We start from the raw sequence: 16299 nt of genomic DNA on the forward strand, positions 1-16299 counted from the left end.
CATTCGCTCATATTAATTTTGGACTGGAATTTTAAATTAGATACTGAGCTTACATCATTTCATAAATTTACATTAAGATAAATATCACTAGAAAAACCAATGATCTCAGCATTTATGTTTCTCTCGGATATAAATGCTTATATTCATTCTTTTTATTTACATCAAAAGCATTCGTGAACTGTTTGTTAAATTATTAATATTTTATTGCGAAAAAATAATAATTAGGTATATAAAAAATACATTAAAATGATTATATAAAATGTAAATTAAATATGTTTCTTAAAACATGCGTATCGATATTTAAGATAATTTGTTTTATTTTATTTATTTATTTATTTATTTATAGCTTATATGTTGACAATGTTTACTCCCCCCCCCCTTCACCTCCTGCGTATGTGTGACTGCTATTATCTAATCTGATAATACGCGTCTCAAAACTACTTTCCTGAACTTTGATCTGATAACTTATATATACGCGATAAATTCGACGATTTCTTGACATTCTCACTCGTTAATAATAAATCCAAGTCTATTTTACATTAAAAATCCATTTTTAAAGAAGATAACATGAATAAAACAATATTATGTCTTTTTGAAAATATTTATACATTCAAGTAATTAATATCATCACATTCCACATATATGATTCTATTAAGTCAATATCTTGTAATGGAGGTCTTCCAAGGAACCTATATAAAAAAAAGAATAAAACATATGACTTTTTCAATGATACTGCTTCACGTATGCAAATGAAAGAAAGATGGGACTCGAACTGGTTTTTACATAATAGTCTATCGCGCCGCTTATGTAATGACTAGACTATCCTCAATCAGAATATGTTAGTATTATCCTCCTTGCGTCGGCAAGAAAACGCGTTAAAGTAGCGTTAAATGCGCAATTCTTGTTTCTTTGCGCAATTAATGTTTAAATAAATAATAAATATTATAATCAAGATAATTATATTAAACCATAATCTAATATAATTGACCATAAGTTGCTCAAATATCTCGTCAAATAACATGTTTATCTCTTCGTTTTACATGATCGACGATTCTCAAAATTTTAGGACATGAGATCGATTGTATTATCGGTAGGATCGTATTAACGAAATGACAGTTTGACAAAATTTGTTGATAGTACGTTGACGATAGTAATTGATGAGAGAGCCCATCACTCTCAATGGGCGATCAATATCCTCAAGGACATTTCAGAAAATTGTGTTGACGTTTGCGCGCGCGTATATCTATAATATACCTCGTAGATTATACCAATCAAATATAAACAGAGAAATAGCAGTGTACACACAAAAACCGTACAAACGACGGTAGCAAATTTTACGGAAGTTTCTCATGATAGAGTACTTCGCCAATTAAGGCGAAAGAATCAAGATTCAAATAATTGATCGATGCGTTTTGATATCAGTCAATCACATTTTAACGCGCATTATTACGCTGTCCATAGTTACGTAAAGTAATTACATTCACGCGGTATCAATGACAATCGTGACGGTCCTGCGAGCGTAAGAACGGAAAAATACAGAATGCGCTGAATTAATTAAATCGTTCAAGTGCGAAAGTGATTATGTGCGCTGATATGTGATCACGATTTAACTGCGAGAGAAAATTCTCTGCCCGTCGCAAATGTTTGATTTGACACGCCACTATACCGCACATAATGCGTTTATAAACTGAATTGCTGCTAGATTCCAGATCGGATCAACTGTTGGAGTCGGTAAACAGAGAAATCCCGGGTTTCACACTCTTTAATTTTCCGTCCGACCACGTCACATTTACAAATAGTGGTCTAGGGCCGAACAAAAATCGCGTTCGAGTACGATCTAATTGCAAGAGGAACTCTCATGAGTACCTGGGAAAACAAGTTCCTGAAAACAGCGGTTAGAAGAAGACTAAGAAAGATAAAATAAAAGGTGATCTTATACATGGTAGTTCCATAGAAAATGTAATTCAAAAGTTTAAAAACTTTTTTTTATTGTTGCTCGTAGAACGATTAATAAAACTTTCGCTCTAAGAAAATGCGGTCTAATCTTGAATAATTAGACACAAACATGAAGAATTTCTAAAGCGTTATCGAAATTATATAGAAGATATCCAGGTCACACCCAACCAGGTTGCAGCGACACTGTAAATCGTGTCACTGATTCATCGCTGTGAGGCTTCTTGAGAATTACTATATTCTCTTTGCCTAGAAATACGTTAATACGATTTGAATAAAGAAAAAAATCTGTTCTGTTTTTCAAAACAGGTCGCATTGAAGTATGTGCACTAATGTTCATGCATGCGTATCCATATTAACAATCTCCTAGCCGTTAAAAATAGACACTGCCTTTTTTTACCTTTAGATAATGATGTGACCTGAATAGAAACGGCTCGATCAGGAAGTGTTATCGGATCGTGAACGTATATTAAATTATCGCGTTTGAAATCAGAATGTGTAGATTTGCGCGTGATTATACGTTTACTAAGGCAAGTAGTTCGAACTCACAATCACATCGGTCTGGAATAAAAAAACCGGTTTCACCGCCGCAAGAGCGGAAGAGAACCAGCGGAAGAGGGACCACGAGGGGAAAGAGATTTCACGCTACATCGCTATTATTAATAACCTCGTGCGCGGCCAACGATGAAACCACCATGTACTACTTTACGGATTGTTTCCGTCTAGACGATCATCCACGTCCGTCTAACTCGAATGCACTACGCGTCATACTTATGATCTCGCGATTCGCAGATGCGGCCGATCTCACTAATGCTTGGCGGACATGTCGACAAATATACATGAAATATACATAGTTAAAAATAGGCAAAGAAACTGCTTTGCAAAACGGATTGATGAATCGTGATCATAAATCACCGAATATAATAAATCGTCTTCTAGAATTCATCGGAAGTATATAGCTAACAAAGAAACGATTTACGACCATGTTTTGCGCAATGTTTATTGTAGTCGGTACGAGTACTATTTCTAACACATTGAGAATTAACATCATTAATGTTTGTTGTTGTACGTCTTCATATATATTCTAACATGGCATAGGTGATTTACAGCTAAACAAAAAAAACCAACATAAAAAGAATGATAAGAAAATACCGGCAGTATTTTAACCAGTGGATTGAGTGGGTTTATAAGGAAGTTAATATTTCATCTTAATAAAGATGGAAATTACTTAATAAATAATATAACAAAAATTGCAAAAACTAAATTATCATAGAAATAAGAAACGACATTCTCCATTTTTCTGTTAAAATAAAATTAATTCAATATCAACGAAGATTATTCATGTTTTTTGCTACAATAAAAAAGTCTATGTAATCTGTTACACGTGTGCGGAAAGCAATAAAGAACCGAGGTATATTATCTTGTCAATCGATTACATCTGTGTTTATTCGTAAAATGTCGAAGTGATTAGCATATGATTGTATAAAGATAATTCACCAAACCAATATGTGAATCTTACATTTTCACCACTGCGCTCCCGCACACGTTTAAATTACAATAATCTCTCATAAAGCTCATAAACAAGTTATAACATGTAATATCATGAGATGACGAGTGTGCAAAATTCTAATTATAGCGATACGCATTTTTGGAGCTGTAAATAAGATCGAATAAATATTTGCAGGCTGGCACAGTGCCATATTCATTTGCGTAAATCCTTCGTTCATTGATAAAGGCGTCGACTAACATGATCACCGTCGACCTCGTTCGATGTTGACCGTGAATTTGCAAAATCAATTATTGTTCTGCTGCGAAATGATATAAGAGACTCGCGAGTTAATAACGATTGAATTCGATCAGTATGCATTGACACCGAACGGTAAGCAAATGATTTTTTATTTGGTTTTCCGATCAGGGGGCTGATGCTATAACTCTTAACGACAGTTCCGTTATCGTTATATTTACGTTGCAGATATTACAGATGGTAAAAAAGTCGACAATATAACGGTAACGAAACTGTCGTTAAGAGTTACAGAATAGACCCAGTATAATAACCAAATATAATAACCCAGTATAATAAAGCCTAATAAACAGGAAGCTTATGCAACGGTTGATTCAGAATCGTCGAGAAAATGTTGACGCGAAGAGGAAAATAATGACGAGTCTTTCGAGGAAGTATGTACGCTTCCGCTCGATATCAGCGAGATCATATCACCGATATGGATCCAATTAATCCAGCCAGATAAATTGCAAATTCGACGAAGTGTAACGCTTAAATCCTGCACGCAAGACGAATGGAGAGTTTAACATTGATTTTTGCAACGTTATTCGTAAAAGACGTTACGGTACATCGAATCGAAGAATGCGCGGCAAATTCCAAGCTTCTGACGCCCACAGGTAGTGGACGATTACTCGCAACAAACAACAGTAAACCGAGCCCATCGCTTACCTCACGACTCTCACGAGTCTCGCGACAACGCGCAACGGTCGGTTCCTCCTCGGCACCTTCCTGCTCACCGAGATCGCTGTCGCTTCCAGCTGGTCGCCGTTCGCGTTTCCCACCGCGCGATCGCGCGAGAGGAAATTATCACTATGCGCGATTCAAGGGTGTTGGTTCAAGAATGGTGTGGGTGTCGCGTGTGCGCGTGTGTGCGTGCGATTCGCGCGTACACCGCCCGTTCTCCGCGCGCCGCGCGCCGTGCCGTGTACGTGGCCACCGAGGTGTAAGGGACGGATGAGGGGGTGTGCGTGTCGCGTAAAATGAGAGGAGAGGCGATCGGCGGCACCGCGCTTCGAGACGGTCGACGAACGACTGAACTCGCACCGACGACACACGCCGACGCGATTCACATCGCGGCATCGCGCCTCCCGATTTACCTTTGATCTTTGGCCGTGGACCGACCGCGCGTGGACCCTGGGATCTCGCCCGATAACGCCGTGCGACGATCGAAGGTGGAAATTACGTGCACACGAGGCGCCAGGACAGCTGAACCCGGGACCCGGGACTCGGACGTCGGCGAACGGACGATCCCGACCGCTCACAGACGAATCCGTCACGCGTCCCGCTTTCCCGCGTTTCATACAAACTCCCGGATGAACTTTCGAAAGCCTGTTGCTAACGACTCGTAGCGATCTTGAACGAATGCTACTTGCTGAATCAGAATCTCGATCGAGAAATTGCTGATTTTTTTCCTAAAATCGACCACTTCTGAATCGCGTAACACTTTATTAGTCGGATGGAGTCACGATTGATTACAGCGAAAGGCAGTCGAATAATCGATATGCCGATTCACCGTAGTAATAGTGACACATGCAATGTCACAGCAAACCAGGTCGGCGCCTTAGTGTCCTCACGGTCGTGCTCCGGCTTCCACGTCCCAAACTATCTAGATCAAGTCCGTCTACGAGCACCAATAATACTGCGCCACGCTAAAAGCCTGAGAAACGAGTATTCCAAGATCCGCTTGCACGCGCCGTAACGTCATCATCGTCATCATTCTCTAAAGCAGACGTATCAAACTAGTGTTGCATCACGGGCCACATAAGCTACTTTACATTAGCGTGTTTTCAATGTTCAAAAAATAAAATGATTTTTTTTTACAATTATTATATTTAGTTACAAAGTTAAGGACTGCATTGAAAATTACTCAAATGCAAAATTCCAACTAAATTGCATGCAAATAGAAATTAATTCATTTACCTCAAAATAATTGATATTTATTCCAAATAACTTTCACACACAAAAAGTCTCCGTTGGCTACAGCCTTTTTGTTAGTGGTGTGTGCCACGTGTGTGTTTGACACACCTGCTCTAGAGGGACGAAAAGGAAACGCAGGTATCTTTTACTGATTTTAGGCAGCTAATTTTAAAGGAAACTCGTGACCCTCATCAAAATAACTCCCGACCTGCTAAATAAATTTTAATATATTACAAAATTAATTAGATGCCAAAATTGTTCGAAAATTTGATGCTACAAATAAACTATTTTTGACATATTCTAATGACGTTTTTAAGGTATTTAATTAGCACTTAATTCTAGTGTTTATTTTTCGAATTTATATATTAGACATTTATTTGTTTATGAAAGATTAACTTAACATTAAGCCACCCTCTTATTAAGTATCTAATTACCTGTCGAATACTTCGAAGTGATTTCAACAAAGTGAACTTTAGCATCTAAATAGTATTTCATTTTCAACACGTTAGAATTTAGCGTTAATTTTATGAGAATCGTAATATGAAGGATTCGCAATGAAACATTACGGATAAAACTCATTGTCAGCATAACAAGTATTCATAACAAGTCGTTATTTGTATTGGACCATTCAGGCTACATCGAGGTCAGCATACGTTTGACCCACTTGTAACGTCTCAATCAATTTTTCAATCACTTTCTCAGTACTTTTTCAATGTTCATCGACTAGCTGAGGGTTCAGATTTTAATTACAAACACCAATTTGCAGAGCAACTCTGGCTCTGACAACTATCACAAAATATGCTCAGAGAATATACTCAGCGGCTAATAAACAATTGTGTAAAATCCGTTGTGCATTACTTGTCAATTTATGTGTCAATCCCTTCCCCTATCTAAAAAATCAGATGCTATCAGATACTGTCAAAAAACCTCGACACTTCCGTTTAAAAATGGTCTTAAAATGCGACGGCGAGGTACCTCTTCCCGGATCACCCTGTATATCGAAGCATCACGAAAACGTCGCTTACATTATCGCGGGTCGTGGCCGAGGAACGTCGCGCGGCGAAGGGCTTCCTGTCTCGCGGGGGATCTTCGCGTCACGTGTCGGAGTATTTCCGCAGCCTCCGCCTCGGGTTTCCGTTGACGCGATCTATCCTCAATGACGCTCGATCGGCGACGTCATCGCCGCCACTGGATCCTCCAGATCTTCCACTCGACGCCGTTTTCCGCGCGCGTCTCGACGAACTCCTGACACCCGTCGTATCACGCGCGTGCCGCACGACCGGCTTCGGGCACCAGTACGCACTGACGACGCCGACGCGGAACACGGACCAACCTAGGGATCAACGACGCGGCCATCTTGCCGCCTGAAACTAGCGGGATCGATGGGACGCCACGAGCGTCTCCTGTCGGCATAACGCGACGCGACGCGGCGCGGCGTGGCACGGCACGGCCTTCTCTCGGTCAGCTGCTTCTCCCTTTTTCTTCTTTCAGCCGACACGGTTTACAAAGATAAAAGGTCCTAAGACGAGACCTAATTAGTCCTTAGGCGTGTCTCGCGATCCACTCGCGAGAGTTTCCGATCTCGACAACGACTCCTCTTTCGAACAGCCGCGCTCCCCCGCGCTCCCCCGCGCTCCCTTCGCCGAGAATTCCTCGTTGCGGCACGGTTAATTCGAAAACGGTCGATCCTTGATTTGTATCGCCGTCTCGCACCGTCACCCTTGACCTCGCTTCGAAAACGCGCGTGAGATCGTACGTACAGCGTGTTTGGTTTTCACTAATATACAAACAAGACGAGCTGAAATATTCAACGCACGACGGTAACACGCGCCCAGCACTTGCCAAACACCGATCCGGCATTCAAAAACACTCGTCGAACGCGCATGCTAATGCGTAAATACACGGGAAAAAAAGGATATTTTTGTTTTGAAAGTATCTTCAGTTTCAATGGTAATGGAAATAGTGGAAATCGTGAAATAGAATGATGTCTTTTATATAATTCAACCAAGAAAAAAAGTTGAAATAAAAGGTTGATACTGTTATAAGATTATAAATTGTTACGTATATACGAAACAATATAAACGCGTTAATTTGAATATATAAGTTTCATTTGACACTTCTTTTTTTTCTGTGGACGATCGCTCTTTCGTTACACTCGGATCTAAATCTTGAAAAATCGGAGCGTCCCATTGAAAACGTTCGGAAAATCGTACATCTTTAAAGTTTAAAACGAAAGAGAATGAGAGAAAAGTACGATTCTCACGTATGCTTTCAGAGCATTTAACTCAAGACAATTCTTCGTTTTTTTTTTTTCCTAAGTCGAAGGAAAAGCGGGTGATTTTTAAATGGATGCCTTTCTATTCTTTCTCTCTTCGGTATTGTATCGCATCGGTCGTGTCCCCTTTGCGTGGGCCGCAATACGATCGTGCATTCGTGCCGGTCACTCAGAAAGTCGCGCATGTAGCACGTGCTGGTCAAACGGCGACCAGGCGCCGAAAATACCGCATTGCGAGTTGAACTTAAAATCGACCGCAAAAGAAAAAGAAAGCGATACTTGAGCGAGGGAGGAACATTTATGCGCGTCACTTGTTTACGCGGGCAATTAATATACATCGTGCAACAATCTACGCGTTAATACACAACGATCTCAAGCGATTATCGTTACTGGGTCAATCTATAATAATCTACCGTTTCGTATACACGCAGTCCTGCAAAGATACACGTTAGTATCATACATTCCATACGGTAACGTGCGTGCACGTCGAAACGGTAAACATTCCGATCTCCGCTGGGGCTCTTCTTACCTCGAATGCCCGTGAAACGTTCCACGGTTCTCGTTTAGCAGCGTTTAGCGTCGTTTAGCGTCGTTAGGGTGTAAACGAGAGGCAAACGTCGCTACATCCGTTCAACGTGGCGCAAAACGTTATTCGGCGATATCAACAAACCGCAGCCTCTAAGCGCGTAAAGGTTATTCTACATAGAAGTCGTAGTCGTGAGTTGTAAGAAATTGACCGATCACATTCGAAGTTGAAGAGAATATTCAATCTGTGATTGGTCAATTTCTTACAACTCACGACTACGACTTCTATGTAGAATAAGGGTAACAGACTCCGTTCAACTTTCGCGAAGCGAGATCTCCGCCGGGGCTGCGTTACCTTATTTGTCCAAAACGTTACGGCGCCCTCGATGCTGAGACTTTCGGCTTTCGGTTCGGTAGTCCGCGCGATAGTTAAACTCGTTCCAGTGGGTCGGTGTGTGTCGGTGTCAGACGAAACTCATCGCCACTACGTTACAACGCGCGTCCGGAACGTAGTACTTGCTCGCGGACCGTTGGCAGCCCGACTCGGCGGAACAGCCGGTACGCGGCGGGCGGCCGTGGCGCGGATCTCGATATAGACGATAGACGGCCGGCCTGCGCGCGGACCAATCGGACGGCGAGTCGTAGTGGGCGGGGATGTGGCGTGATCCTCGGTGACGTCACGCGCCCGTCGGCCCGCGATCGATAACTTGAAACTCGCGTGCCCTACGCTCGCACGAATTTCACGTTGGCGCGATGCATCGGCGATCGATGGCATATGCGTTGTGCAGGTATGTATCATACATACGTATCACGATTTTTTCCTCCCGTCAACGGCGTCAATCGAACTGCGAAATCCGCCGAGTGGATCGCGTCCATGTGGAATTGATCGAAGCCCGCTTTCGGTGGAATCGGGCCATCGAGCGATGCCGTCCCCGCGCTTTTTTATTCAAACGTTTTATCAGGCGAGCGGAGATACCGCAGCACGTATATTTATCGACGGCGCGCGAGATTTATCATTTATCATACGTACGTGAAAAGAAATCGTCGAATGTTGCGTCTTGGGCTCGCGGGAGGTTAAATGTTAATCGAAAAAAATCTGATATCCATGCGAATTATGTAGGCTAAAGATATATTGTTGAATCGTTGCCGGCCCGATTTCTCGAATGATAAAAGATAAGATAGACTTGATGTAAAAATCAATAAAAATGACTGTTTCAGGAAACGAAAGAATAAAAAAACTTGAAAAAAGTTGGATAATTATTTACACAATACTATATTATATATAAGTACTCATTATATTAAACAAAAATAGAATTAGGAAACGTTTACCCTATTGTCCATTAAAAGCAACACTTTTTTTTTAATTTCTGTATCTAATATCCCATAAATATTGTAACAAAATGAAAATAATCGAGAGGAACCGGAACATCTGGAATGGATTGCGTCACAGCGCGGGAGTATACTTGTGCGCAGTAAAACTACAGTGAAATTACTGGAAGGATTAACATTTAAACTTTATTAAAACCAACAATAGAGTAACAAGAGCAACAACAACAACAAAGTCGATGTGCCTCAAAAGCAGCCCGCGGCAACTGCATCTCTCGCTCTTTCTCTCGCTCTCTCTCTCCCTCTTATTCTCTCGTTTCTTACAAAAAAATCAACCTGCCTCGTGTCACCTGTCACCTGTCACCCTACCACCGCCGATCAACCGGATCAACGTCCAAGTTCGAGCTCGAGCGCATTGGAGCGCATCTCGGCGACGATCTCGTCACTGCGAACGAGCGAGCGCCTGGAGACCCGAGACCTGCGACATTAGTAACATTTGCAAATAAACACACAGAGATTAGAGGCGTTACCGTCGGTGACGATGACGATGCGGACGATGCGGACGATGGCGACGAACGGGACGCGCGTGTTCCGGCCGCGATCCTCGTCTCGCAACTCGCAACACACAGAGAGAGCACATAAAATCCCATTCGCGCTAATGATCGGCCGGGCAGCCCCTCACGGGCACCGTTACGATCGCTAAAAGCAATGCAAGGAGACAAGCGAGCAAGAGCATGGTGCGTGTCGTTACCGGGACGGTTAAGAGGTTAGTGACACGGGGGACGCGCCTCACGCGCCCGTCGTCCCCGGCGCGCCGCGATCTCGTGCGATCAAGCTCGCACACTGTGCGCTCACCTTCGCGACTCTTCCCGCTTCGCGCGTCTCCATCTCGCGCCACGATTCCGCTAGGCAGGACCACGGTTTCCTCCTGATCGCGTTCCCGCTCCTGCCTCAGGGCGTCGCCGATAAAGCCGATCTTGCGGATCGCGCCGTCCTCGCTCTCATCCGCGCTGGTCGCGACGGTCCTTCCGCGTCTGGTAGCCAGGTCCTCGATCTCCTGTTCGTGCTCGTAGAGACTGGCCGCAGCTAGTTGCAGGTCGCGAACGGCCCTGGATAGGTCCAGCTCCGCGTCGGCGGTGGAAGCGTCCTCGAGGCGGTTGGCAATGTTGGCATCACCTTGGTCCCCCTGGTCCTCGTCGCTCGTTAAGGAATCGCGCTTTGAAGTTCCACGAGCAACTTCCTCGAGTCTCGGAGTGACGATAGGCCGATCGTCGCTCGTCGGTTCGTCCTGGCTGTAGGGCGTGGAGCTGTTGCGCGCGCTACCACTTTGGTCCTCGATCTCGGAGCCACGGGACACCGAAGAGTTCTTGCGAGCGGATAGCTGACTGTCGCGCAAGCGGTCGGCCACGTTGCCGAAAGCCTCCGCGATCAGCTTGACGTTCTCATCCGCCACGCGAAGATAGAAATCAAGGTTGCTGGCTGCCGGCGGCGGCGTCGAGTCCGACGAAGACCTCGTGGAATTCGAATCGGTCGGGCTCGCCGTCTTCTCGCTCCCGACATTCCGCTCGTTGTTGGCAGTGTTGGCACGCTGCGAGTCCGAATAATGGCTACCCAGGGAACGTATACGTATACTCGTCGGAGGTTCGTCGACCTCGAATTCGACGCCGAAGTCGTTCGACTTATCGGCAGCGACGGCAACGACGGGATCGTCCGCGTTCGGCGATTCGATCGGCGACGCCGCGTCATCGTCGTCTTTTATCAAATTAACTAAATCTTGGCAGAGGCGACTGTACGCGGTAAAGTCCGTCTCCGTGTTGTGACCGCTATTGGCTGCCGAAACGTTGGAATCCGAATGCAGGTACTCGTGCCAAAATCCGTCGTTCAGGATGGCCTTTGAAGATAGCATGACGTCGGATAGCTCCGCGTTACCCGACTCCTTCTCCTTCTTCGGACTTTCTCGCGTGGTCGTCGTCGTCGTCGTAGTATCCGGTGATACGTAGGCGCATATCTTCTTCCGGTATGCGCCTGCCGCCGGATGGTTGCCGTTGATATCGATATCACCTTTTACCGCTAGTTCTTTCCACCTATGCGCATCGTTATCCGACAACTCGCCGTCGCTCACGACGCGCCTGAGATATTCTGGTCGCTCGGGCATCGCGGCAAGGTTCCTCGTAACATCTTGGATCTCATCTTTGATGGCGTCGAGACTGGGCTCGCGTCGCAGGTGAATCCGATCGTGATTGATCAGCCCGTAAAGATTGGCCGATAGCGATCTAACGGCGCGTTTCTTGCCGCGAGTAACGGCCTCCGATTGTTCCTTCGACACGTCGATCTTGCTCTCCGTGACGCCCCGCGCCGCGACGGCGTCCTTCCTGAGGGATCTGTAAGCCAAGTCGTCCGTGATCACGTCAGGTTCGCACTGCGGTATGTACAACGAGCGCGGCTGTTCCGATTTCGTCGGTGTCGTGTGCAGGTAATCGCTCTCGGTCGCCGCGGTGACGGGTCCGAGCGGTATACCGAACGGGGGCTGCGGGTCGATCACTCGGAGCGTGTTGTTGGCGTGACTTATACTGCGGAAGAGCACGTCGTCGCGAGTCACGTCCGGCTCGTCCCGACGAGACGGATAGGCCGACGGCAAGCGCACGAGATCATCCGCCGAGTCCCTTCGCGAAAGGACGGGCGAGGCGATGAGATAGCTGATGCTGGATAGAGTCGATTGTCCCGCGATATCCGAGACCGACGTGGGTCTCTCCTTGGGATGCATCCTTCGGTAGGCCATGTCGTCCTTCGTCCTGTCCGGCGAGTCCGGGGTAACCACAATCGCGTCGACCTCGTTTTTACCTTGCTTCTGATTAAACTCCTCCATGCTTCGGCGTTCCGCGCGATCCAGCAGATCCTCGTCGCCGAGGCGAAGACTGTTGTATATCGCTTCCAGCTCTGACAAAGCTTCCTCGAGGTTCTTCGAGCTTCTCCGTCTCTCCAGAGCTTCCTCGGTCATTTCTCTATTGTTCTCTTTTTTGCTCTCCTCAGCACGATAATTGATGTTACATGTCGACGGAGTAATGGTACGCGTGATATGTTGTTCGCAGGGAGATCTCCCAGATGACCAATCGGACGCAGATGCGTGCGATGAAATCGCCTCGTAATGTTTATTTGTTTCACAGAAGTTCGCTGATTTATTCTTGGCCTTGTACACGCGGTAATTCGCGTCGTTGCGATTGAGCTGATCGTTGCGAATGTTTCTGCGTCTCGTCGTTTCGATTTCCCTGTAGGCCGACTCGTTCGCGCAGTGATGGCTCGAATTATATTTATTATTTATGCGCTCCAGCGAATTACGAAACTCTGTTTTAGAACTCGAGTTTCCTAGCTCGCGTTCCATCGTATCGCGCCAGGCGATCTCGTTGTTCGATCCGTATGATCGAATATTCTTCCAGGTGGGTCTTGATGCTCCTCTTGCAACATTAGTCTTATTATCTTCTTGTTTGAAGTAATTTGGCACATTTTGATGTCTGTTCATCGGATAGGAACTGTATCCGTAACCGAACGCGCGATAACGAGGATCCCTCGGAGGTGGCACGGGTGGCTGATTGTCTGAATTAATTAATCGGCGATCAACGTTGTAGTCGAACGTTTCCGAGTAATGGCATGCGTTTTTCGCGGGATAGGTAAAGAAATTCCTAGCTCGATGGCCGTCCGCGTACACGTCGCCGCTGTGATGTCGCGAGATCTTCCCATAAGTGTTGTTCTGATTCAAGTCCGTGATGTATTGACCTGTAGAATATCTCCTGACATCACCGAAAGTTTCACCGGAATACGGTAAATTCGCGCGTTCCGCATCCCTCAGACTTTCCACGGAAGATTTTTGAGCTGGAAACACGCGATTGTTCGAGTACACGATCGATCGACGCGGATGTATCGGCGGGCGACACAATCCATTCGTGTCGGCGTAAACAGCGCGTTCCTTATCTTCGATATAGTCCGAGGAACACCTTTTGTTATATAGGTCGTTCAAATCGCCGCTGCCATTGCCCTCGTCCCGAGATAAGCGCTTGATGTAACGCTCCGTTCGAGCGGCACGAGTTTTCCTATTGCACATATTGCTTTTCTGGCCATTCTGCGTGCTATCCGCGACGTGAAATCTGTTTAACGAGCTGTTGGATCTGCGACAGTCTTCGTCGGAACTGCTGCCAGCGCACAAATGATCCCTCTTCGCTTCGGCCCGAGCTTTCAGTTTGTTCCTTCGAGACTTCTTTCCTAAACCGTCCAACGAACCGTCGCTGCTACGCGAATGCAACGAGTCTCGACACGAATGCGGCGAATCCATCACGTGGCGAACATTATTTTCGATTTTTATTCGTTTATCGGGCTCTGCCTTGTTCTCTATTGAATGAAGAACAACACCGTCGACGTGCCTGAGTTTGCTAGGTTTTTTCGGTGTTCTTTTACAATAGACGATTTCTTCATCATTAGAGGAACTGTCATAATCCTTTATCGAAGATATTCTTCGCAGAAGTCCACCTATAGACCATTTCTTGTCCTTTTTCTTATCGGATGCACTGGATACTGCGTCACAAACTGGCACGCGCCGAGTTGGAGGCAGGAGACCGTCCATCCTCAACATATCTCTCTTGCGCAGCCCCTTTTTCTCCATAGTAGATATCACCAAGCTTCGCTGATGCTAAAATACCTAGAAGAAAAATATTTGGTTTATCTCACAATTTAATTTCTACGCAATGATATATTATAACACGATTTTCATAATTTTATTTAAAAAATCAAAATTACTAGTTTCATAAATTAATTTGTAATGCTAATTGAGGAAATCATGAACAAACGCGCGCGCACGGAACACTTTGCGAGAAGAATATAGATAGTGCAAGACTTTATTAAAGTTTCATACGTTCCCATATATTGTATTCAACGAACGCACTCGCCGAGTATACAGTGCAAACTTGACGGCCACGTGTTCAGTACTGTCGTCCTTTAAATCTCATAGTGCTAAACGTTCTTTTCAACGGAATAAAGCAACTTAGCAACGAGTATCTTTCGTACGATACGCGCGCACACGCATATTTGAGAGATTACTCGGCTCGGCATTCTTAGAAAACGTCGGAGCCTCGCGATAAGTGAAACTCGCCGCGCTCTCTCGCTCCGATTATAAATACATCGTCGCGGCGTCGCTACCTTGCTGTGCGCTAACCTCCTCGATGTCGAAATCGACGTGACTCCTTCCTCCTCAGCCTGGACCTGCCAAGTCGCGAACAATGAGTCACGAGTGCCAGATACTCGATCATTGAAGCCCGCCGAGCCCGCGGTCCGCGGCGACGCTGCAGCTGCGCGCGAGGTCAGTGCTCGTCGTCGCCGTCGGGGAGGCCCGATAACCGCGATAACGAACGTCGTATTAACCGCGCGCGCCGTCCGCCGTCGCTCCTCGGCCTCGGTCTCTCTCGTTTTCCTCGGCGAGCGATCTTTGACAGCCTCGCCGTCGCGCCACGTCGTGCCGCGCCGTGCCGCGCGTAATCGACTCCGATACTCCGATCCGTGATACGGCGCGACGCCTCTCGCCGCTCCAATTTCACTGATTCGACAACTCTCTCAGAGCCCGCGAGGAGGCCCGAGTGACCTCGAAACGTCCATCTTTCTTACGCAGACTCGCCGCACGGAGGAAGTATGTATCCGAGTCTCGGAGCAGCACACACAGAACTGACAGAACGGCCATTACTCGGCGAGCGTCGCGCCAGCGTTCGTAAAAGGCACGACGGCGTCGACGGCGACGGCGACGGTACCAGACCGTCCAGACCGGCTGCTCGCACCGAACTTACGAGGCAGTAGGCAGTGTAGGCACTGGCAGCGATTCGTCCTCGAGAGTCTCGAGACCCCACCCATGCTCGCTCGCTCTCCGCGCACGATCTTCGTGTAAAAATCCTCGAGCGAGCACCCACGCGTCGCCGCACCACGTCTGCAAGATTGTACAGTGAACGGCGTTAATGATAGCGTTTCTTAACCCTGCATTCCCTCTCCAGCTCCAGGAAGCTCGTCTCAAATCAGTTAGGTAGAGTCGTAATACTCGAATGATAGTGACAATCTGTCGGAAGATATCGCACAAAAAGATAGAGTAAATTAAATTCAGAGTGTATATTTACGCGCTATCCGCGATTCGGCTATAAGTTAGCTCGTAGTTATAAGTTAGTTTGTATAATTAAACCAAATCAGAAACTTTTACTCTGCTAGTAAATAATTAAAAGATTTTTTATTCGACCTAACTGGCTATCTTTGTTAATTATTATCGACAATCGAAACGTCGTTTGATAAAAAGTCTTTATTGCTACTTTGTATAATTTAATAACTAATTTGTTTTCGGAAATAGCGGCCTTTACCTGCATCGGCTGCGTTTGTAATTAAATGTTCCTCCAGACAGCTGCGAAACAATGTTATTGAGAAACGAATGTCACTGCGTTCTAACTAGCGTTTTCGCAAATTTCCGCAAGTACATATTTCGCCGAGCTCTTTATATTCGTTAATT

General features: G+C 45.7%; 1 protein-coding gene across 11 annotated transcripts in view; it reads right to left on the minus strand.

Annotated features, from left to right (window-relative positions):
* The window catches only part of LOC139768385 (long-chain-fatty-acid--CoA ligase 4-like), a 30335-nt gene extending 14523 nt beyond the window's left edge, over nt 1-15812 (minus strand). For 2 of the 11 annotated variants that reach the window (XM_071698525.1, XM_071698520.1), the window contains exon 1: nt 8806-9008. Coding sequence is in view for 5 of the 11 variants with exons in the window: in XM_071698517.1 (XP_071554618.1) it covers nt 10142-10254; nt 10632-14427 (3909 nt within the window). In the remaining 6 variants the exon portion in view is untranslated. Of the gene's footprint in view, nt 1-4402; nt 4775-6675; nt 6962-8805; nt 9009-9939; nt 10255-10631; nt 14464-14960 lie in introns of those variants that run through there. The other 9 variants (XM_071698523.1, XM_071698521.1, XM_071698524.1 and 6 more) reach the window with 7 other exon arrangements.
* Nucleotides 15813-16299: the final 487 nt, after the last annotated feature.

The sequence above is a fragment of the Temnothorax nylanderi genome, unplaced genomic scaffold (genome assembly GCF_030848795.1).
Source record: "Temnothorax nylanderi isolate EJ_2023f unplaced genomic scaffold, tnyl_v1.0 TNYL_tig0016_pilon, whole genome shotgun sequence".
In the NCBI taxonomy this organism is placed as follows: domain Eukaryota; kingdom Metazoa; phylum Arthropoda; class Insecta; order Hymenoptera; family Formicidae; genus Temnothorax; species Temnothorax nylanderi.